The sequence below is a fragment of the Pongo abelii genome, chromosome 11 (genome assembly GCF_028885655.2).
Source record: "Pongo abelii isolate AG06213 chromosome 11, NHGRI_mPonAbe1-v2.0_pri, whole genome shotgun sequence".
Classification (NCBI taxonomy): Eukaryota; Metazoa; Chordata; class Mammalia; order Primates; family Hominidae; genus Pongo; species Pongo abelii.
The window spans coordinates 134,752,762-134,777,634 of NC_071996.2; the positions used below are offsets into that span (position 1 = coordinate 134,752,762).

The 24,873-nt window shown below is 45.4% G+C and overlaps 1 protein-coding gene across 25 annotated transcripts in view; it reads left to right on the forward strand.

Moving 5' to 3' along the window:
• Positions 1-473: 473 nt before the first annotated feature.
• Positions 474-24,873, forward strand: part of ARMC9 (armadillo repeat containing 9) — a 181,889-nt gene continuing 157,489 nt past the window's right edge. For 20 of the 25 annotated variants that reach the window (XM_063712517.1, XM_063712519.1, XM_054548730.2 and 17 more), the window contains exons 1-6: positions 474-572; positions 8,194-8,285; positions 10,128-10,253; positions 16,867-17,037; positions 18,679-18,834; positions 24,775-24,867. In XM_063712517.1, coding sequence (XP_063568587.1) covers positions 8,235-8,285; positions 10,128-10,253; positions 16,867-17,037; positions 18,679-18,834; positions 24,775-24,867 — 597 coding nt within the window. In that variant the 5' untranslated portion in view covers positions 474-572; positions 8,194-8,234. 25 annotated transcript variants of the gene reach the window in all.

Here is a 24,873-nt window from a genome sequence, read left to right on the forward strand (position 1 = left end):
AAACAAAAAGTTTCTCTGAAATCCCTGGAAACCGCTGCAGTGGGGCGGGACCCTGGTGCCCGGAGCTTTAATGCACACCTTGGGCGTCACTTTTGGTTTTAAGGTGGTCCCAGGTCCCTCCTGTAAGATGGGAATAACCATGCCTGACTCTTTTCCCACGGACACCACACTGTCCTAGTTTGTGTTCTCTACGCGACCACGAGCTCCTTGAAGCAAGGGGTAGAGCGTGCCCCGGCTCATCCCGAGAGCCGGCGCAGCGACTGGCGCAACGAAGGGGAAATGAACGAATGAATGAACGAACGAAAGTGGAGTGGTGGAGGGGACCGCAGGAGACGCGCACACCCAGCGCGTGAACCGCGCACACTTGCTGGACTGTGGACCCTCACTTCCGCCCCCAGGAAGTTTCGGGGTCTCCCACCTTCCCTCCCAGGCTGCTCCGCGCCGGCGATGCCCCGCGCGATTGGCTGCCCCGCCCCACGTGACGCCGGGGTGGCGGCGGTGGTTGCCCGGGTGACGGCTGCAGAGGTGGCGGCCGGGCTGGGTGAGCGCGAGTGTCCGCGGCCGAGCAGCAGGTAAGCGCGTCCCCGGATGCAGCCGGGCCACCCTCAGCCCGCCGTCCTGGTGCTGGGAGGAGCAGCGGTGGGGTTGGAGGGCCGAGGCTCTGCGGACCTCTTGTTCCGAGGAAAACCCCGACGCGCCGGCTCCGCCGCCGCCGGATGCTACCACTTCTTGCCTGCGGTCCAGGGATCTTTCTCCGGCAAGGGCGGAGGCGGCCGCCTGGACATCCCAAGAAAGGACAGGCCCAGCTGCTTCCCGCAAGTAGTCCCTGATCTTTGCTGCAGTGGGCCAAACTTGGAGGGGGTCCCCCAAGCCGTCCAGCTGGTGGTGGCGGCGCGAGCGGGTTACGCGGGGTTTAGATCCCCCTCGTAATCTCCATCTGCTAGCCCCGTTCCTCAGGCACCCAGGTGAAGTCCAGACTTCACCTAATCTAAGGAAAAACAGGATGCGTGCTATGCAAATTCGGCTTCCATACAAATCCCATAATCCCACCCGTTTGTAGGCCCTAAATCTTTCTTATATAGGAATTCAAAAGCTGCCACTGCGATCCCCAGATGTGACTGGAAAAGTTTTTCTTAGTTTCTGCATAAAGGAGAGCAGTGGTTCTCAAACTTGAGAGTGTGTAAAAGTCACCCAGGGAGCTTGTTTAAAAGGCAGATTTCTGGGCATGGTGGCTGGGCATGGTGCCTGCCATGGTGTTCAGTAAGACCGGGGTGGAGGCAGGAATTTTCATTTGCACGAGGGTGCCCGCTGATTCTGATTTAGGTGGTCCGGACTTTGGGAAATACTGTGTAGTGGTTCTTATAAGCCAGTTAGTCACTTACTGTGGCCGTTGGGAGTGTGTCAGACTTCCTGAGCCTCAAATTGCCTCATCTGGAATAGGAAAATAGAAACTATATTCACCTCTCAGGTTTACTATGAAGGTTAAATGTAAAACATTTTGCACATTGCCTGGCATACCATATACCCTCAATAAATGATACCTATTATGATATAAAAGTTTAGAGAAAATTCTGTAATTTCTTTTTCTTTTTTTTTGAGATGGAGTCTTTCTGTGTCGCTCAGACTGGAGTGGAGTGGCGCGATCTCGGCTCACTGCAACCTCTACCTCCTGGGTTCAAGCGATTCTCTTGCCTCAGCCTCCCTAGTAGCTGGGATTACAGGTGCACACGCCACCACGCCCGGCTAATTTTTGTATTTTTAGTAGAGATGGGGTTTCACCATGTAGATCAGGCTGGTCTCGAACTCCTGACCTCAGGTGATCTGCCTGCCTCAGCCTCCCAAAGTGTTTACAGGTGTGAACTTACAGGTGTTTACAGGGATTACAGGTGTGAGCCACTACGCCCGGCCAATTCTGTAATTTCTAAGAATGTCAGAGTAGTAGGATACCCAGCAGCACTCACGTTCAATGACAGTTGATCACGGCAGATACTATTTAAACGGCTTATGGAGGACTACTGTAAGGAGGTGATGTTTATTAGGCACAGTGGTTAACCAGGTGAAGAGAGGGAAAAGTGTTCTAGGTGGAGAGAGTAATATGTGCAAAGGCCTTGAGGTTGGAAGGAGCTCAGATTCTCACAAACTTACTTTTCCTGTTCCAGGGCCTTTAAAATGACATCCCCTCAGCTCGGGCTTCATTTATTCATTATATGCCTTGAGTACCTTTCTTGCTTATGAGGCACTCTGTTAGGTTTTGGGGATATGAAATTTAAATACAGCTCCCTGTCTTTGTGAACAGGGTTATAAGAAGTGCCAGGCACAGTGGCTTATGCCTGTAATCCCAGCACTTTGGGTGGGCGAATCGCTTGAGGTCAGGAGTTCAAGACCAGCCTGGCCAACATGGTGAAACCCCGTCACTGTTAAAATAATACAAAAATTAGGCCAGGTGTGATGGCTCACACCTGTAATCCCAGCACTTTGGGAGGCTGAAGTGGGTGGATCACCTGAGGTCAGGAGTTCAAGGCCAGCCTGGTCAACATGGTAAAACCCTGTCTCTACTAAAAATACAAAAATTAGCTGGGCGTTGGTGGCAGGCTCCTGTAATCCCATATACTTGGGAGGCTGAGGCAGGAGAATCACTTGAACCTGGGAGGCAGAGGTTGCAGTGAGCCAGATTGTGCCTTTGCACTCCAGCCTGGGCGACAAAAGTGAAACTCCATCTCAAAACAACAACAACAAAATTAGCTGGGCGTCATGGCGCATGCCTGTAACCCCAGCTACTTGGGAGGCTGAGGCGGGAGAATCACTTGAACCCAGGAGGTGGAGGTTGCAGTGAGCCGAGATCCCGCCACTGCACTCCAGCCTGGGCAACAGAGCTAAACTCCGTCTCAAAAAAAAAAAAAAAAAAAAAGCCTTGGTAGGGAAAGAAGGGAGGGGTTGTTCATGGAAGACTTGAAGGATGTTAAGTCTGGCTTGTCTTAGAATCGTGAGTCATGTTTGCCTGGGTGACAGAGCATACATCAACCACAGGCTTAGGATCCTGGAAGAGCTTGTTGCGTGGGGGAATGGCCAGGAGTTCGCTGTTGGCAGGGTCCAATGTGGGATTGGTGGAAGGGAGCAAGGAGAGGGATAAGGTAGGGGGAAGGTGGATGGATTTGAGGCATGGGTCCAGAAAAAGGCTGGAGAGGTGGGTGTCCTCCAGGAGCAGCTGCCTTTCTTCTCTCCCCTTTTGCATCTGGCAGGGCTGGTGCGGTGCATGGGGAGGTGTCCTCCCTGCCCCTCATTGCTGCTTCCAGATCACTACCCACTCCTTCACAAACCCCAGCTCCTTTGAAGCACATGGCAGATGCCGTACCCCTTGCCAGCCCTCCCTGAGGTAGCCACTTCCCAGGGCAAGTCTCTCCAGTTCCCTTGGAGCCTCCAGCACCCGGCTGGCTGCCTATCCCTTCATCTCTTTTACTTCACTTTTGGGGGTTTCCACATCCTGGCCCCTCAGTTTCTTCATCCTCCTTACTTGCAGGCATCTCTTTCCTCCATCCTCCTCATCTGCCCACTCCCGTGATTGGGAGCTTTTTAGTACTAGTCACCTTCAAAGTCTTGCCTTCAAGCATCTGTCCCAATCTCTGCCCACTCCTTTCCATCTTTCACGCTCACTGGAATGTGCCTCCTTCAGCAGGTCTCGGACCCCACCACTTCCTCACTGCCCTGCAGCCGCCTTATGTGTGTTCCCCTCCCCATTCTTAACCTGATTAGTTCCAGTGTCCCATCATGGTTGTACTGTTTTCCCTTTCCTCTCTCTTCTGCAAGAACCTCTCACATTGGTTAACCTAACTCAGATAGCTGAAAGTGCCTGGAGAAGAGCTGCAAAACTGTGCAGACTGATTCCATTTTAGATTCAAGTCCAGAGATCTTAAATGGACTCTAATACCAGCAACCCTGCCATGTTGCTGTAGTCACTTTGGTTCCCACCCTCCCTTCTCTTCAAACTGTCACCATGCTTCTTACTTGCAGCTGATGACCTTGTTTGTTTGTTTCTTTTTTTTTTTTTTTGACAGAGTCTCACTCTGTTGCCCAGGCTGGAGTGCAATGGCACGATCTTGGCTCATTGCAACCTCCGCTTCCTGGGTTCAAGTGATTCTCCTGCCTCAGCTTCCAGAGTAGCTGGGATTACAGGCACCTGCCACCACGCCCGGCTAATTTTTGTATTTTTAGTAGAGATGGGGTTTCACCATGCTGGCCAGGCTGGTCCCAAACTCCCAACATCAGGCGATCTGCCTGCCTTGGCCTCCCGAAGTGCTGGGATTACAGGCGTGAGCCACCGTGCCCAGCTGATCTTGGTTCTTGTTTCACTTTTTTTTTTTTTTTTGAGACAGGGTCTTACTTTGTCACCTAGGCTGGAGTGCCATGGCATGATCCCGGCTCACTACAGCCTCGACCTTCCTGGTTCAAGTGATCCTTCTGTCTCAGCCTCGCCAGTAGCTGGGATTACAGGCGTGCACCACCACGCCCGGCTAATTTTTGTATTTCTGTAGAGATGAGATTTCACCACGTTGCCCAGGCTGGTCTCGAACTCGAGCTCAAGTGATCTGCCTGCCTTGGTGTCCCAAAGTGCCAGGATTACAGGTGTGAGCCACTGCACCCAGCCTGTTTCACTTCTAATCACTAAATCTGTGTCCCTCTGCTGTCCCTCTGAATGCCATTCCTGCTTCTCCCTTAAACTCCAGGCTCATATATCTGTAAGAATTAAAGAAAGAGGAGAGAAACACTCGACAGTCAACAGGTTTGTTTCCTGGGTAACTGCCAAACTTCACCCTCTTACAATGGGCCTCGGTATAACAGTGGGCCTTAATAAGGACATTCTGTTCCCTTCAGGTGCACTAAGGGAAGCTAAAAGCAGACTTGGGGGGTATGCCTGCAGCTGCAGAAAGATGTATGGGAACAGACACACAACTCTCCCTCCCAGATAAGCACAACAGAGAGACACAGAAGCAGTCCAAGCCTTTGATAAACTCTCCCACCCTGAATCCTTAAAAACTCTTAGTCTGTAAGAGAGTGTGGCTCTGACCTGACTCGGTCAGAAGTCCCTCCCAGGTTTGAAATAAACCTGTTGACTGTCGAGCCACCCTTTGTGTTTCTCTCCTCACTCCTCTTTCTTTAGTTCTTACAATACCCACTGACCATTTCGGAACCTCCACTGGAATGTCTAACCGGCAGCTCAGACTTAGAGCCAAAACAGAGCTCTTGGTTTGACCTCAAAACAGTCCTTCCCCAGGTTTTCGTTGACTCAGCAAATCACATACTCTTCGGCCAGCTGCTCAGATCCCAGGGTTCTTCCTTCCCTTCTTCCCCTCATGTCCCACAACTAACTGGTCTGCAGATTGTGCCTCTTCTGCCTTTTCTATCTGGACTCACAGCACTCATGGCCCCTCTTGCTTATCCAAATGATGCTCATGGCTGGCATGGCCTGAGCAGTACTCATCTCCCTCTTCCCACTCCCCTCCAGTCTTCTCTGCAGAGCAGGCAACATGCATATTAAAAAATGGACATCAGCAGCCGGGCGTGGTGGCTCACCCCTGTAATCCCAGCACTTTGGGAGGCAGAAGAGGGAGGATTGAGCCCAGGAGTTCAAGACCAGCCTGGGCAATGGTGAAATCCTTTCTTTGAAAAAACCAAGGCTGGGCACGGTAGCTCATGCCTGTAATCCCAGCACTTTGGGAGGCCGAGGCAGGTGGATCACCCGAGGTCAGGAGTTCGAGACCAGCCTGGCCAACGTGGTGAAACCCCGTCTCTACTAAAAATACAAAAATTAGCTAGGCGTGGTGGCGGGTGCCTGTAATCCCAGCTACTTGGGAGGCTGAGGCAGGAGAATTGCTGGAACCCCGGAGGCGGAGGTTGCAGTGAGCCGAGATTGTGTCATTCTACTCCAGCCCAGGCAACAACAGCAAGACTCTGTCTCAAAAACAAAAACAAACAAAAAAAACCTCACCAAAAACCAACCAAACAAAAAAACCAGAAAACAAATGACTTGGGGCATAGAGGCACACTCTGTAGGCCCAGCTACTCAGGAGGCTGAGGTGGGAGGATTGCTTGAGTCCAGGAGTTTGAGGCTGCAGTGAGCTATGATCATGTCACTGCACTGTAGCCTGGGCAACAGAGGGAAACTCTGTCTCAGGAAAAAAAAAAAAAAAAAGGACATCAATGGTGTCAGTCCCCTCCTCCATGCTCTCTCTGAGCCTCCTGTTACTCTCAGCCTAACGTCCAAGCCACTTACCAGCTCTGCAAGGCCCACCTGACCTGGCCCCGGCCCCCCATTGCCTGCTGCTGTCTGCCTCACCTCTAGCTACATCCCAATACCCCAAGACTGCAGAGCTCTTCAGCCTGAGGCCTGTGCACTAGCAAAGCCCTCTTCCCCAGATCCAAGTGCTCAGTCTTTGCTGAAATGTCACATTCCCAGTGAGACCATCAACCACTCTATCTAAAATAACCCCATACCCGTCTCCTTCAGGTTCTGTCCCTTTCCTTGCTCTGTTTTCTTCATGTCTGGAATTAATTTCCACTCTGTCCATGTTTTTGAGCCTGTACTGTGTGGCAGGCACTCGTCTAGGCACAGGGGAACACCTGTCAGGTGCTGTTGAGAAAAATCAAGCAGCACAAAGAGCTGAGAAGTGATGGGCCGACCTCTTAGAAAGGGTGATCAGGGCAAGACTCTCTGAGGAGGTGACAGTTAAGCAGAGACCTGAATGAGACGTGAGTATCTGAAGGAAGGGCAGTGAGCCAGAGTTCACGAGGGCAGGCGTGTGCTTTGGGTGTTCAGTGGGTGTCCACAGGAACCACACAGTGGCCAGTGTGGCTCAAGTTTACAGAACAAATGGGAGTGTGTCAGAGGCCGAGTTGTCTAGGGCTTTGGGAGTTGGGCCTAAGGAGTCTGGCCTTCATCTGGAGGGCGGTGGAACCACGGGAGGGTCCCAAGCAGGAGGGGAATGCTCACTTGTTAAAAGTGTAGAAATTGGATTGAAGTGGAGAGAAAGGAGATGGGGAGGCAGTGGCAGAAAAATGTAAGGTTACAGACTCAGAAGAGATCTGACTGAGTGTGGTGGCTCACGCCTATAATCCCAGCACTTTGGGAGGCCAAGGCGGGAGGATTGCATTACCCAGGAGTTTGGCAGCTTAGTAAGACTCTGTCTCCCTGTCTCTACTTAAAAAAAAAAAAAAAAAAAAATTTCCTGGGTATGGTGGCATGCACCTATAGTTCTAGCCACTGGGGAGGCTGAGGAGGGAGGATCGCTTGAACCCAGGAGTTTTAGCTTGCAGTGAGCTGTGATCGCACTATTGCACTCCATCCTGGGCAACGGAGTGAGATCCCATCTCAAAAAAAAAATTGGATGAGTTCTGATACATTCTGAATTTTATAGATGAAAAAAGGCTCTGCATTTCAGTGAGTTGTCTCAGATCAGGTGCCAGTGAATGGCATGGTTAATATTAGAGCCCAGACCTTTTAATTCCTCTGGGGTTATGGGCAACTGGTTTGGGCTGAGCCTGGGGTGTGGGCCATGGGGAATGGCTGCTTTGGGTACACCTTGAGGGAGGGCTGGTAGAAAGAGTAGGAAGAGTTTCTTTTGACTTTAGCCATTGTATTTCCTAGTGCCGCTGAACAAATGACCATAAACTGAGTGGTGTCAAGCAACAAAGATTTAATATCTTCTAATTCTGGAGGTCAGAAATCTGAAATGGCTCTCACTGAGCTGAAGTCAAGGTGTCTGCAGGGCTTGATCATTTCTGGATGCTCTGGGAAGATCTGTTCCTTGCCTTATGCAGTTTCTAGAGGCTATTTACCTCCTTGGCTTATGCCACTTTACCCCCTTTAAAGCCTGCAGTGGCTGTTGAGTCTTTCTCACACCTCATCATGCTGACACTGACCCTCTTGCCTCCGTCTGCCCCCCTCCCTCTGCTGTGACTGCCTTGGGCCCACCTGGGTAATCCAGGATCATCCCCCAATTTAAAGGTCAGCTGATGAGCAACCTTAATTCCATCTGCACCTGAATTCCCCCTTGCCGTGTAACCTCACGTATTCACAGGTTCTGGGGATTGGGGCATGGATGTCTTTGGGGGCCATTATTCTGCTCACCACAACCACCCTTTTTGTAGTTTCATAGGTGGTTGAAATGAAAGCTCTTGTCTTGTATTTTTGCCTTCTAGAGATTTTTGCTGTGAGAATTAATTACCAGTAACAGTTCAATATGGGGGACATTCTGGCTCATGAATCTGAATTACTTGGACTAGTGAAAGAGGTAGGTATATTATACAAAACAGAGGTCACAGAGAAACAGATCTTGAAAACTTGTGTTTTAAAATGCAACAAACTATTTAGTGCCTTGTAATGTTTCTTCTATTGTTATGTTGGAGTGTTTTTCTATTATATAATATTCCATGTATTTACATTTTGGTTTTATAACTAAACAAATCTTAAAGCCACTTAAAAAGTCCCTTGAAAGAAAATTATAAAAGCAATACATGTCCATGGTAAAAGATTCAAGCACTACAGAAGTATAAAAAAGGAAATTTCCCTCCCAGACTTTTTTCTATGTATAGTAAAAATATATTCACATGCCTGTAGTTTGTTTTACAGAATGGGATGATACATTGTTCTGTAGCTTGCTTTTTATCTGCCAATAATAATATAGCATGAACATCTGCCTATGATCTGCCCTAGACATTTGAATGCCATAGAGTATTTCATTGAGTGGCTGCATCATAATTTTTTTAACTCATTGTCTGGTAATGGCCTAGGTTTCCTACACTAAAAGCTTTGGCAAGTAGGGCCCAGGCCTTAAACTTTCTGGTGCTAAAGAAATGGTTCGCGCTTGCTGCTGCTTAACTGTGTAACCATCTGCAGGTTGCGAGAGCCACGGGCCTGGAGCAGGGATGAGGCAACCACCGTGCAAGTGCAGATTTGGAATTTGGTGATGTGATGGCGAATATATTCTTTTTTAAAAAATTTACATTTAAAAATCTTTTTAGACACAAGGTCTTGTTCTGCCGCCTAGGCTGGAGTGCAGTGGCATCATCATGGTTCACTGTAGCCTTGGACTCCTGGGCTCAAGCAGTCTGCCTGCCTCAGCCTCCTGGGTAGCTGAGACTACAGACGTGCACCACCATGCTCAGCTAGGTTTTATTTTAATTTTTGTAGAGATAGGATCTCACTCTGTTGTCCTAGCTGGTCTTGAACTCTTGGCTTCAAGCAATCCTCCTGCCCCAGCCTTCCAAAGTTGTGGGATTGCAGGCATGAGCCACTGCACCCTACCTATATAACATATTTTCTTTTAAAAATTTATTTATTTGAGATTGGGGTCTCGCTTTGTTGCCCGGGCTGGTCTCAAAGTCCTAGGCTCAAGCGATCCTCCTACCTCAGCCTCCCAAAGTATTGGGATTACAGGCATGAGCCGTGCCACCTGGCCTATACCATTTTTTCTTTTTTTTTTTTTCTTTTTTGAGATGGAGTCTCACTCTGTCGCCCAGGCAGGAGTACAGTGGTGCTGTCTCTGCTCACTGCAACCTCCACCTCCTGGGCTCAAGCGATTCTCCTGCCTCAGCCTCCCAAGTAGCTGGGACTACGGGCATGCGCCACTGCGCCCGGCTAATTTTTGTATTTTTAGTAGAGATGGGGTTTCACCTTGTTGGCCAGGCTGCTCTCGAATTCCTGACCTCCTGATCCACCCGCCTCAGCCTCCCAAAGTGCTGGGATTACAGGCTTGAGCCACTGCTCCTGACCGGTAGTTCTATTTTTATTTTTTTGAGGAACCTCCATACAGTTTTCTATAATGGCTGTACCAATTTACAATCTCATCAGCAGTGCACAAGTGTTTCCTTTTCTCCACATCCTTGCCAAGACTTTTTATCTTTCGTCTTTTTTGTAATAGCCATTCTGACAGGTGTGAGGTAGTTATGTCTCTGTGGTTTTGATTTGCATTTCTCTGATTGTTAGTGATGTTAAGCACCTTTTCATGTAGCTGTTGGTCTTTTTAATGTCTTCTTTGGATAAATATCTATTCAGATCCTTTGGCTGTTTTTTAATTGGATTATTTGTTTGTTTGTTTGTTTTGCTGTTGAATTCAATTATTTATTTTTTATAGTATTTAGATTTTGCTGAATTTGAAGACACCTTGAAAACATTTTCAAAAGAATGCAAAATAAAAGGAAAACCATTATGTAAAACAGTAGGCGGATCTTTCAGAGACTCCAAATCATTGACAATTCAGGTAACATTTTGCTTATTTTTCATCCCTGTAGATAATTCAGGATGCTCCCAACTTGTGGAAAATGCTGCTGTTGGATAGTGCTAGAATAGTTTTTGAGCACTTGCTCAGAGTTACTTTAGATGGCACAAGTGTTTATAGATGAACTAATAATGTCATTTTAAATCTCTGTACCCTCCCTAGGAAATGAGTGGCCATGTAAGATCTTTCACAAACATTTCTTGGGAAGAAGGAAAAGAAGAAACCATGCAGTGTTTAGGAACTGAGACAATTGTAGCCTTCCTCCTGAGGAGTTTCAGGTTATTAATTCTAGGCACGGGGATCCGGCAGCGAACAAACAAAATCCAGCCCCTTGCCAGCACAGCATTTGCATTCTAGCTTGGGGAGGTTGGAGGGAACAGGGAGCAAGAGTGAGACTGACAAGGCGGGTCTGTGAAAGGAAGTCTGAGCAGCTCTGTGAATACCAGTGGGCTGCAGGGGCACAGAGGTTATACAGACCTCAACTCTCAGGGTTAGAAGGGACCTTAAAAATCCTTGACTAGGCATGGTGGCTGACTCCTGTAATCCCAGCACTTTGGGAGGCTGAGGCAGGAGGATCACATAAGCCTAGGAGTTCAAGACCAGCCTGTGCAACACAGTAGGACCTCGTTTCTTTTTCTTTTTTTTTGAGATGTAGTCTCTCGCTCTGTCTCCCAGGCTGGAGTACAGTGGTACGATCTCGGCTCATCGCCACCTCCGCCTCCGGGATTCAAGCGATTCTCCTGCCTCACCCTCCCTAGTAGCTGGGATCACAGGCACGTGCTACTGCGTCTGGCTAATTTTTGTATTTTTAGTAGAGATGGGGTTTCACTACATTGGCCAGGCTAGTCTTGAACTCCTGACCTCAAGTGATCCGCCCGCCTTGGCCTCCCAAAAGTGCTGGGATTACAGATGTGAGCCACCACGCCCAGCCAGAACCTCGTTTCTATAAAAAATAAAAAATTGGCCAAGCATGGTGGCATGTACCTGTAGTCCCAGCTACTTAGGTGGCTGAGGTAGGAGGATCACTTGAGCCTGGGAAATCAAGGCTGCATTGAGCCATGATCATACTGCTGTACTCCAGCTGTAGTGACAGAGTGAGACCCTGTCTCCAAAAAAATTAAAAAGTCATTATTTTAACCGTTATTTGATGTCTCAATCTCATTTGTAATATGCCAGGTAAGTAATCAGTTCACCTAGAATATTTCCATTGACTAGAGACTGTACCATTTCCTGAGACCGCATGTTTCACATTTGGATGATTTTACTATTTGTTTATTTATTTATTTATTTATTTGAGACGGAGTTGCGCTCTGTTGCCCAGGCTACAGTGCAGTGGCAGGATCTCGGCTTACTGCAACCTCCGCCTCCTGGGTTCAAGCGATTCTCCTGCCTCAGCCTCCCAAGTAGCTGGGATTACAGGCACACACCATCATGCCCAGCTGGTTTTAGTATTTTTAGTGGAGATAGGGTTTCACCAGGTTAGCCAGGCTGGTCTCAAACTCCTGACCTCTGGTGATCCACCCGCCTCAGCCTTCCAAAGTGCTGGGATTACAGATGTGAGCCACCGCACCTGGTCTATTTTATTTTTATAATGAAAAAAAATTATGTGGAGACAGAGTCTTGCTGTGTTTCCCAGGCTGGTCTCCAACTCCCAATCTCAAGTGACCTTCCTGCCTCAACCTCCCAAAGCACTGGGATTATCAGCATGAGCCGCTGCACCTGGCCTTATTCTTTTAACAGATTTTTAAATTTTAACATACCTACTTCCAGAAATAATTTGAGGCTTGGCTTGCAAGCCCCTTGAGTAGCTGGAGTTCAAGTGGCAGCAGCTGCTGGTTTTCTCCTAGTCCTTGACTCCCCAGTGGCCTGGCATGGGCGCTGTTGAGAGAGGGGCACTTTTGAAGTGGCCCGTGGAGCTCAAGGCAGGGCTGAACCCTCTGCCTGCTCCCCTTCAGGCCTCTGGCCCCTGGATGCTGAGCTGCTGCTGCTTCCTGTCAACACAGACTCTTCTGTGGATGCTACAGCAGCCAGACCTCCCTGGCACCCCCCACACCTAGAACGATATGTTCAGAACATAAAAGAATATAGTCATTATTAGAGGTGAAAACAGGTTCTTAGAGTGAAGTGTGTTCCTCAGGAAATCAGCTTCACTCCCCAGCACCTGGCTTCCCTGGTTCTTTCTGGATGAAGAAAGACCTTTACCCTACACGTTGGAAGTATATGTGAGCATCTCTTAATTAAAGCTACCATTTGAGAGGAATGTAGCAAATCCTCAATACCTAACTAGCAGAACAGTGAGACTCTTTTGTGAAGTTCACACATGACCAGATGATGTGATAATACAGGGAAAGGCCAACAAGCCCTGTGTCTTGAAGCTTCTTTGCATATCGGTGCCCTCCAGAGGTGGCTGCTGTACACTTTCCGCAACTGCTTTGCCATCGCATTTCAGCTCCAGCTGCATCTGAGAACATTCAAATGTCTCTTTAGGTCTTTTTAAAAAATTGTGATTAAAGATAACATAAAATGTGTCATCTTAACTCTTCTTATGTGTACAGTTCAGTAGTGTTAAATGTGTTCACATTGTTGTGAAACAGATCTCTAGAATTTTTCATCTTACAAACCTGAAACTCTGTCCCCATTTAACAACTCCGCCTTTATCCTCCCCCTAGGCCTTGGCAGCCACTGTTCTACTTTCCGTCTATGAATTGGCTACTTTAGATATGTCATATAAATGGAATTATGCAGTATTCGTCTTTCTGTAATTGGCTTATTTCACTCAGCATAATGTCGTCAAAGTTCATTCATGTTGCAATGTATGACAAGATTTCCTTTCCTTTTAAAGGCTGAATAATATCCTGTGATATATATTCACACATACACACACACACACACACACACACACACACACACACCCCACAGTTTATCTATTCTTCTGTTGATGGACACTTGGGTTGCTTCTACCTCTTGGCTATTAAGAATAGTGCTGTTGGGGCTGGGCGTGGTGGCTCATGCCTGTAATCTCAGCACTTTGGGAGGCCAAGGTGGGCAGATCACCTGAGGTCAGGAGTTCAAGCCTAGCCTGGCCAACATGGTGAAACCCCGTCTCTACTAAAAAAAAAAAAAAAAAAAGATACAAAAATTAGCAGCGCATAGTGGCAGGCACCTGTAATCCCAGCTACTTGGGAGGCTGAGGCAGGAGAATCACTTGAACCCGGGAGGCGGAGGTTGCAGTGAGCCAAGATCGCACCATTGCACTCCAGCCTGGGATAAAAGAGTGAGACTTCGTCTCAAAAAAAAAAAAAAAAAATAGTGCTGCAGTGAACGTGGGTGTGCAAGTATCTCTTTAAGGCCTTGCTTTCTGTTCTTTTGGATGTATACCCAGAAGTATTGCTGGATCATATGGTAGTTCTATTTTTAATTTTTTGAGGAATTGCCAAGCTGTTTTACAAAGTGGTTATACCATTTTCCATTCCCACCAGCAGTACATAAGCATTCCAGTTTCTCTGCATCCTTGCCAATGCTTGTTATTTTCTGTGTGTGTTTTTAAAATATTCGCCATTTTGATGGGTTTGAAGTGATATCTTGTCATAGTTTTGATTTGTATTTCTCTGATGTCTTCAGGTCTATTTTTATATAACTTGAAAGACCTTGAAACTTTCTGATTGTCACAAGCATGTCTTTTCTGCTCATCCAATTAACAGCTGTGTCCCCCACTATGGTAGATTTCCCAAATGAAAAATGCCTGGTTTGAATGAAGAAGAGTGGGGAAAAAAATTTAGAAAGAAAAATAAAAAAATATATCTAGAACTGAGGTTCAGCAAAATATGCTAATTGTTAGTGGAACTCAAAAAATAGTGAGTTTCCCCAAGCAGTTTTATGTGTATAGTTCAGTAGTGTTAAGCATGTTTACATTGTTGTGAGATGTAAGAAGCATGTGTGTCTACAAGTTACTATTGATGGGGTACACATTTTCTCATCTTGTTGATTCTGCTTTAATCATGGTTTATAGAACATCACTAATATTTTGTGACTGTAAGTTATAACAGCGAATTCTTTTATGTGTGGGTATTATTTTAAGCTCAGGGACCATTTCCAGGTACAGAATATGATTCATGAGTTAGGAAGGATGATAGATGTGATTATAATGACATAGCAAAGGTTTGTGGTTTCAGGTCTACAAATATAGACCTTAGAACAAACTGTAGATGGGCCATTTGACTTGTGGACTCTGCCAAGCCACATTGATAAAATAACTTTTCTCTAAGCCATAACATTTCACAAGAGTCTGCGCTCACCTCATCCACACAGTCAGAGAGCTCTTGATCACCGCACTTCTCATGGCAAGGCCCCCTCAGGAATGGGCACAGGGCTTGCTTGGGACCTTGGCAGAGGCGAGCGTGGGCCTGAGCCTGGCCCCACAGCACTGCCCCTGGGAGGATCCCTTCACTTTTGTGGCAGTCATTAACAAGCAGGTCTCTGGTCAGCTTCCCCAAATTATTCTAAGAGGTGGCTGCATTCAGCTGCTTGTGTTTTGTTTTGGCAACCCTCACCCACAGGCGCTAACAGACTGTCCCTCACCTGTGTCCGGGAGGAACAGAAGAGCCAGCCTTGAGGAGGTAGATGGTCATTGTAGGGCTTATTTGAAAAATTCTGAGTTTACTTGAAATGTAACTGGCACCTTCCAGCATAAGGCAGTATTCAGAGACAGTTCTTGATCACATGACATAGTGAACATTTTTGTAATATTCAGATTTGAGGATTCCTTACCAATCAACATCTTTGACTTATGTGTAACCAAACACTGTTACATTATTTGTTCTCTATACATTTCCATTTTATGTTAGAAAATTTGCTTATAAACAGATAAAACAAGTAATTTTAAAAAATGACAATTATGCAGGAAAATTATCTGTAAACGTTTTTTCTTTTTTTTTTTTTTTTTTTCTGAGACAGGGTCTCATTCTGTTGCTTAGGCTGAAATACAGTGGTGTGATCTCAGCTCAGTGCAGGCTCTACCTCCAGGGCTCAGATGGTCCTCCCACCTCAGCCTCCCAGGTAGCTGGGACTACAGGCACATGTCACCACACCCAGCTAATTTTTGTATTTTTTGTAGAGACAGGGTTTCACCATGTTGTCCAGGCTCGTCTTGAACTCCTGGGCTCAAGCGATCTGCCCACTTTGGCCTTCCAAAGTGCTGGGACTACAGGTGTGAGCTACCACACCCAGCCATGTAAACTCACTTTTTTGTTTTTTTTTTTTTGAGAAGGAGTCTCGCTCTGTTGCCCACGCTGGAGTGCAGTGGCGCAAACTCGGCTCGCTCCAACCTCCGCCTCCCGGGTTCAAGCAATTCTCCTGCCTCAGCCTCCAGAGTAGCTGGGATTATAGGCATGCACCACCATGCCCGGCTAATTTTTGTATTTTTAGTAGAGATAGGGTTTCATCATGTTGATCAGGCTGGTCTCGAACTCCCGACCTTGTGATCCACCTGCCTTGGCCTCCCAAAGTGCTGGGATTACAGGTGTGAGCCATCTCACCCATAAACTCATTTTTAAAAGTATAAAAGAACAATGGCCAATAATGGTGGTAAATAACAATGGTATTGGGTGGGGAAATGGGGATTCTGTAGAAAATCCAATCTCAGAAATGCTGTTGCAGTTGAGGGTAAAATGTAAGTACAAACATCTTGGGCATTCGATACAAAAAGAACAGTAGCAGCTGCATTGTTTTGGACTCTTAAGAAGTTCTTTGACTTCTGCCTTATACTTAAATCCACAAAATTATGCCACAGATATTTGTGACAGGTGAGTTATCTTCCTTGTAAGACAGGTGACATGATAATTGCCACCTCCTTTCTCCAGAATTCTTTGAACTAGTGCATGCTAAATCATGACGCTGTCATTGTCCCAGGTGGACTCACACCGCTCTGTGGTCAAACGGCACTGAGCCGGTGCTCCTTCCTCCATCTCCAGCCTTCTCTGTCACTGCAGCTGCAGCTGGCAGGCATGGACATTCGTCTTATGGTATATTGGGGTCTGTGGTGGCTTCCTTCAGCTCCATCTCAGCCTGGTGTGCTTCTAGCAATGGGGCAAGTGGCAGCGCTCTCTCCCAGGCCCAGGATTGACTGGTCAGTGTGTGTGGGCTCCCAGCCACTCCAGGATGTGGAGCCGTGCTGTCAGCAACCTTCCGTGCCTGTGAGGTTTGTTCCTGGGAGGCCTGGCAAGACTTGGTCTGAATAGCTTTTGTCAGTTGCACACTGTGGGTCAGCAGGTCCAAAGGGTGACTTCGGTATATTTACGTGTCCCAGAGTTCTCTGGCCCCAAGTCTTTGTTCTGTGCCTGATTCTTTCCATTTCAAAGACCTTAAATGTTTTGTGTGTTCTTTATAGTGCCCAGATTAGATGTTGCAAAGGTGTGGGAAACCAGGGTTGGTCTACAGGAATTGCAGGCTCAGGAGCCTGAATCCTGTGGGATCTCTATTTTTCTATCCTTTGCCTCTGAAAAGGAGTATATGGGAGATCTGTGGTGTTGAGTGGGTTGTGAGAATTTTGGGTGTTGAAATTTACAACAAGGTGTATAGTCTGATGTCTTCTCCACAGAAGGATCTTGTCACTGCATTTGACAATGGAGACCAGAAGGTGTTCTTCGATCTGTGGGAGGAGCACATTCCAAGTTCCATCCGAGATGGGGACTCCTTTGCCCAGAAGCTGGAATTCTATCTCCACATCCATTTTGCCATCTATCTTTTGAAGTACTCTGTGAGGAGACCGGTGGGTTTACCTGGTGATGCGGGTGGGTCTGAGTGGTGTGTTAAGGAACAGTGTTTGCTGTCATTGTCTGCATGGGCGTGGATTTCATATGTGGCTGTGCTGTCATAATGCTTACAAGGTACAGGCATCCTCTGTCCTGGTGAGTGATTTTCTACTGTATTCCCAGCAGTTTATATTCTAATTTCTATGGAGATTTAATAATTTCTGTAATCAAAGCTATATTGTTTTCCTAAATACCTCAAGTTTTTGAAACCTCATCAAAATAAAGTTTATTTGGCAACTTAGTATGTAGGCGTGTATGTCTAAGAGAACACATATTTCAGCTGCGTATTAGACCCTATATTAGAACATAAATTTATTTACTTATTTATTGTAGAGAAAGGGTCTTGCTATGTTGCCCAGGCTGGTCTTGAACTCCTGGGCTCAAACAGTCCTCTCACCTTGGCCTCCCAAAGTGCTGGGATTACAGGCGTGAGCCACTGTGTCTGGCCAGAACACACATTTAAACTTAAGTAGTGGAAAAGAGTATGTCTGTTTATGGAAAGTCCTTTTGAGTCATAGGTTGAATTTAGCATCTGCAGTCCTTTCCCAGATGGGGCTGGAGATGGGAAGAGAGGAGAGGGCTGAAATGTGAAGCTGCTGCGGTGGCTGAGCTTTGAGTGCAGAGTAAATGACAGAAGGGCAGCAGAGGCAAGCTGGCATTTGACCCCGTGCATTAATTACTGCCCTGTGGACCAAGTTGAACACATGAGAATGTGAGAACACCAAAGGTGGGGATAGTGGTGGAGGGAGCAGCAGGACCGTACGTTGTGGTAGCTGTTGTTGGAAGGCTCTTCCTCAGGTTATCACTCTTGCAGGGAGGATCACAGGAGATTTTCATTTTCTGTTTGTATTTCTGTTTAAGTCTGGGGGTCAAAAGAGGGCTCATGGTATAGGTCAACTGAAATGTCTTTGTAAGAACAGGCTTAGTCTATGTACGAGACTGTGAAGGCCATGATTGGTAGAGCCAGTGCGGGAGCAAAGCCCCACATTCACCTGCTCTGGTTTTCTCACTGGAGGCCAAAAGGAGATAGAAGCCCCGAGAGGGGAACTGACTTGCCTGGGATCCACATGGAATAGTGACACAGAGCGAGCCCAGGCCTTAGCACAAGAAAGGAAAGGAGTGACTTGGAAGCTTCTGTTTCCAACACCATAAAGAAATGCCTGTTAACCTTTAGAAACCGCTGCTGCTGGAGGCATGGGAATGTAGACAGATACTTATTTATATCTGAAAAGTAGAAGCAATGTGTCTATGTAATAATGGGGAAACTAGTTAAATAAATGTGATAGACAAGATGAGGTTTTGTCCTGCCATTAAAAATGTTTATGAAGAATTTTAAGGACATGAGAAAATGGCAATAATAAAGTTAAAAAGCAGCATATTGAACTGTATATATAGTTCTCTGATCTTCCTGACATAGTTTCATTAAGGGGGAAATTGAGGGTGGATGGTAGAATTCTAGAGACAGTGCACCTGCCAGGCGAGATAGGGGATGCCAGCGACACGACTGGGACAGAAGGAGCCTCAGAGAGAGGATGGGGTGAGCAGATAGACTGGGCATTGATCTGGAGACCTCAAACAAGTGTTTTCCCTTCTTCTAGAACAAAGAGGAGCTGGATGAAAAGATTTCCTACTTCAAAACCTACCTGGAGACCAAAGGGGCAGCCTTGAGCCAGACCACAGAGTTTCTTCCTTTCTATGCCCTTCCTTTTGTTCCCAACCCTATGGTGCACCCCTCATTTAAAGAACTCTTCCAGGTAAGTGTCAGCTTTTAACTCTTGTGTCAGATCATGGGTGACATTGTGGTTTTACCTTCTATGTGCTAGGGGCTTCTGAATGATGCTTTAAAAAACTAAAATTTGCTTACATTATTATTATTTTTAGTTATAACCATAATTTGTTTAGTCAGTCTCCTATTGGATGGTTAGTTAGGTTTGGTTTTTGCCATCCTATACTAGCAGTGGTCTGCAACTTGTACATGCATTAAATCTGGAAGAGTTACAGTAATTAACACTTTGTAATAGCAAAAACTAGGAATAACCCAATTGTACACCAAGAGGAGCATGCATAAATACATTGTGTTATATTCACACAGTGGAATATTATACATCAATGAGAATGAATGAACTAAATTATACATTGATGAAATCTTAAACCAGATACAAGAGAGGACATGCTATGTGATTCCCTTTGTATATACATCAAAGCAAACAAAAGTAGTTTTTAGGCATATGTGTACCAGTGTTAAAATGTTACAGAAGGTTGCCTGAGCGCGGTGGCTCATGCCTGTAATCCCAGCACTTTGGGAGGCCGAGGTGGGTGCATCACTTGAGGCCAGGAGTTCGAGACCAGCCTGGCCAACATGGGGAGACCCTGTCTCTACTAAAAATACAAAAAAATACAAAAATTAGCCGGGCGTGGTGGCACGCACCTGTAATTCCAGCTACTCAGGAGGCTGAGGCAGAAGAGTTGCTCAAACCCAGAAGGTGAAGATTGCAGTGAACCAAGAGTGCCACTGCACTCCATCCTGGGCAACAGAGTGAGACCTTGTCTCAAAAAAAAAAAAAAAAAATTACAGAAAGCAAGGATTCTCACCTGCTCGAATGGCAACTTAAAAATGTTTACGTTATCACACACAGAATTGACTTTTCAGGATGTATAGTTCTATGAATTGTAACAACATATGTTTTGTTTGTTTGTTTGGTTGGTTTTGTCGCCCAGGCTGGAGTATAGTGGCGCGATCTCAGCTCACTGCAACCTCTGCCTCCTGGGTTCAAGCGATTCTCTTGCCTCAGCCTCCCGAGTTCAGCTGGGGCTACAAGTGCGCACCACCACACCTGGCTAATTGTATTTTTAGTAGAGATGAGGTTTCACCATGTTGGCCAGGCTGGTCTTGAACTCCTGACCTCAGGTGATCCGCCTGCCTCGGCCTCCCAAAGTGCTAGGATTACAGGCGTGAGCCACCGCGCCTTGTTTGTTTTTTGGAGACAGAGTCTCATTCTGTCACCCAGGTCACTCTGTCACTCAACAGCAACTGATGCAATTCTCCCAAATCCCAGTACATTTCAGCATCCCATTCAGTTGTAATTCTGTAAAACAACTTTCATCCCTCCTGAACAGCAACTGCTAAACTGAAGGTTACTTAGTTGATCGCTTTCATTAAAGCAGGCCTTTTGTAGAGTAGCCCAAGTTGAAATTTTTGCTGTTTTTTCTTGATCATCTAGATTTAGTTTTACCTACTTCCTCTCCCAGAAGGTTGAAGAAAAAAGTGGTTAAGAAGGTGATTAAATTTGGAAGGGTTCAGATGTCTTGGAGGATTAAAACAAAGAAAATAATAAAAATAAACTTAAAAAAATTAAAAATTAAATTTAAAAATTTCTAAAAATAAATATTCTTGGAAGGGGATGGTAGATTTTATCACAGTGAGACTTCTGTTCCTGAGTATTCTGTTTGTGAATATTCTGGCATAGTGGCATAGATAAAGCTTGGATCCAGGTGGCATTAGAGCTGGCGGAATCGGGAATGGGGCCTAGCAGAGGCTGCAGCTGGCAGCTTGACTCACTCAGATTTGGTGTTCCAAGGTAGAGTTCAGCTTCTGGTGGTTTAAGGAATTTAATGACCTTCTGTATTCATGGAGATTCATTTTATTCCATTTTTTTCTTTTGTTAGTCTACATATGTTCTTTTAATGGTAATCACAGATATTTTAGTATGTATACATAATGAAGTCAGTTTTTTGTTTTTTTTTGAGATGGAGTTTCACTCTTGTCACCCAGGCTGGAGTGCAATGGCTCGATCTTGGCTCACTGCAACCTCCACCTCCCAGGTACAAGCGATTCTCCTGCCTCAGGATCCTGAGTAGCTGGGATTATAGGCAAGCGTCACCATGTCCGGCTAATTTTTATATTTTTAGTAGAGACGGGGTTTCACCATGTTGGCCAGGCTGGTCTCAAACTCCTGACCTCAGGTGATCCGCCTACCTCAGCCTCCCAAAGTGCTAGGATTACACGTATGAGCCATCACGCCCAGCCATAAAGTCTAAATTTAATCTTTATTTTCTTCCAGAACATTCAAGGAACTCAGAATGCATTAACTTCATTCATCCCCTTCGCAATTTATGTCCTTTTTTTTTTTGTCAAGTATCTTAGTTATATATTTTAAATGTACAAATTAGGAAGTTTTACTATTTTATGCAATCAGTGTGTGTAGATTTTCCCTTATAGCTACCAGTATTTTTGTTCATCATTCCATCTTGTGTTAATGACCTTCTATCTGGGATAGTTGTCTCCTCTTATTTAAGTACATGTCTTTAAAACCCCCTTTCCTTGAAGATCTCTTCTTTCAGTTCTTGTTTGACTGCAGTGTCTTTATTGCTTTCTCAGATAGGATTAGAATACTAGGTTTACAGTTATTGCGTCTTACCACATTGAAGACACAAATCCTAGCTAGATTGCATCATTTCCTAGCTCGCATTGCTGCTATTTTGAAGTTGGCTGTCAGTCTAATTGCTGTTCCTTTGAAGGTGATCAATCTCTTTTCTCTGGCCTCTGGGTTTGTATCATTTCCCTACAGTGTTTCTAGGGATAGATTTCTATTTTTACTTGGGATTTGTTGGGTTTCCTGGATGTGAAGTTTTGTGTCTTTCAACAACTCTGAAAAATTCTCAGTTAGTATCTCTTTGTATATTGTCATTCTCTTTATTATCTCCTAGATATCTGACTAAATGTATATTAGACTTATTATATTCTCCATGTCTTTTTTTGTTAAAAAAAATTGAAAAATACACATAACATAAAATTTACCATTTTGACTTTTTTTTTCATTAAAGAGATGGGGTCTCACTCTTTATAGCATGATTATAGCTCACTACAGCCTTGACCTCCTGGGCTCAAGTGATCCTCCCACTTCAGCTCCCGAGTAGCTAGACTATAGGCGTGCGCCATCATCATTTTGACCATTTCTGAGGGTTCAGCTGAGTAGTGCTAAGAACGTGCGCATCATTGTGCTCGCCATACCTTTTAATGTTTCCTTCTCTTATGTTTCCTTCTCTTAATCTCTCTGGCTGTATTCTGGGTGATCTCTTCACATCTGCCTTCCAGTTCACAAACTCACCCTCCAGATGTGTTTAATCTGTTCTTTAACCTTTTCATTGAATTTGTAATTTCAGTTAACTCTTTTTTTTTAGAAGTTTATTTTTTTGTTGTTTATTGAAATTGCTGGGACATTTTTATAGTCTCTCATTCCTTCCTGTCTTTTATTTCTTTAACACATTAAAACTTTAGGCCAGGTGCAGTGGCTTACACCTCTAATCCTAGCACTTTGGGAGGCCAAGGTGGGTGGATCACCTGAGGTCAGGAGTTCCAGACCAGCCTGGCCAACATGGTGAAACCCTGTCTCTACTAAAAATACAAAAATTAGACGGGCATGGTGAGTAATGCCTGTAATCCCAGCTACTCCGGAGGCTGAGGCAGGAAAATCTCTTGAACCCGGGAGGCGGAGGTTGGAGCGAGCCGAGATCACACCACTGCGCTCCAGCCTGGGCGACAGAGTGAGACTCCGTCTCAAAAAAAAAAAAAAAAAATTCCTTGGCTTCCTTGCTCTAATTTTCCTCCTGTCTCTGACCTCCTGTTCATTTAACAAATCGAGCCACCACGCCTAGCTTGGAAATGTTCTTGTTCTCAGAGTTGAAAGCACGGAAAAAATAAGAATGGTCAAGAAAAAAATAGGTGACTCATGTCTAAAGAGGCTTTATTTCAGTCTCATCCCTGTCATTAGCAGAGCATCATAAAGTAAGTAATTACATTGAAAACACATATTTGTTGGTTATACAAAATAGTAATCAACAACAGAGCAATCTAACTGGAAGTCTGTATGTCCCAAGCATTTTATTTTGTTTGTTTTTTGAGAACGTAGCAGTCCTTTCCTGAGATTCTTCTCTGTGTGGTTGAGCATAGACCGCCTTGAGTTGTAGCACCTGGGTGATTTCCCTAGGGCTGCCCTAACAAAGTACCACAGGCCAGATGCCTTAAAACAGCAGGCATTCATTGTCTTACAGTTCTGGAGGCTGCAAACCTGAAATCAAGGTGTTGGCAGGGCTATGCTGTCCCTGAATCCTAGGGGAGGATCCTTCCTTTCCCCTCCCAGCTCCTGGTAGCCACAGGTGTTCTGTGACTGTGGCGGCATCATTCCAGTCTCCATCTCCATCGCCACATGGCCGTCTTCCTTCTGTGTCTGTGTCTAAATTTTCTTCTTCTTGTAAGGACATATTGGATTAAGGTCATATTGGATTAAGGACCCACCCTAGTCCAGTGTGACCTTATCTTAACTTTAATTACATCTGCAATGACCCCATTCCCAATGACCTCATGTTCTGAGGTACCAGGGGTTAGGACTTCAGCATGTATTTTGAGGGAACACAGTTCAATCCATAATAACACACACCTTATAAACAAAGTTATCATGCAGTATCAGGGAATTACACAATTTTTTTAAAATATAAGAACTCTCTGGTCGGGCATGGTGGCTCATGTCTGTAATCCCAGCAGTTTGGAAGGCCAAGGCAGGTGGATCACTTGAGGTCAGGAGTTCGAGACCAGCCTGGCCAACATGGTGAAACCTCGTCTCTACAAAAAAAAAAAAAAAAATACAAAAATTAGCCAGGCTTGGTGACCCTCACCTGTAATCCCAGCTACTCGAGAGGCTGAGGCAGGAGAGTCGCTTGAACCTGGGAGGCGGAGGTTGTAGTGAGCATAGATTGAGCCACTGCACTCCAGCCTGGGTGACAAAGCAAGACTCTCTCTCAAAAAAAAAAAAAAGAACTTTCTGCTCATCTGGCAGTATTTTTTCCAGAAATCAGATGACATACTGGCTAGAATGATTGGGTGGGGGTGGGAGTCATGGAGGAGGATACAGAGCTGGAGAGGCAGAGACAGTGGGGAAGGATGGAAAGGTCTGAGGGCCATGGGGCAGCATCCAAGAGAATGATGGGTATGAATTTTTAGTGGCTTAGCTGCTTTTTTGTGGAACTTGTTGGTTTGGGTGGAAGATATTTCTGTATAAAGAGTATAAGGAAAATTGTCCTGAGACAAAGATTGTTACTTGTTATGTTTTTTCTTATTTAAGTCATTAATTTTTTCTTCTTAATGAGCATTATGTGAGATAAATAATTTGTTTTTAAAGGACAAATCATGCTAAGACTATATCATAATTCTTGACATGATTGGGTATCTGTGGCAGAAAATACCTTCTGTCCTTTTTTCTTATCTAGACGAGGTTTGTGGAAATGAGTCCCTTTCTTGGGGAGACTCTCAGTAACTTAGTGATAATTGTTTATGTTACGCCTCCCAGTGCTGTGCGTGCCTAGACTGTACTGAACTATTTTTGGTATGCAGCCTAATAAGGTTCCTTGTCATGACTGTGTTTAAATCACATGAAATACTCAAATCATGTTCAGGGTTATTTTTTCCCTGTTTATGAAAGAACTCTATTTTTTCTTCCTACTGTGGGCACTTGAATCTTCTATAAATGAGTTGGTCAGATGTCCTAAAACCTGTTTTTCACAGCCTGACATCACTGGCATTTTGCTTTTGGTTTCAATCACTGTGCCGGGTTTTTTAGCCTAATGACCTCAACTTGATGATACTATTGGTACTTAGTAATCTAATGTTTGTATTTTTGTTCCCTTGTTTTTTTCTTTAGGATTCTTGGACTCCAGAGTTAAAGATGAAGTTGGAAAAGTTTCTAGCTTTAATATTTAAAGCCAGCAACACGCCAAAGCTTTTAACAATATATGTATCC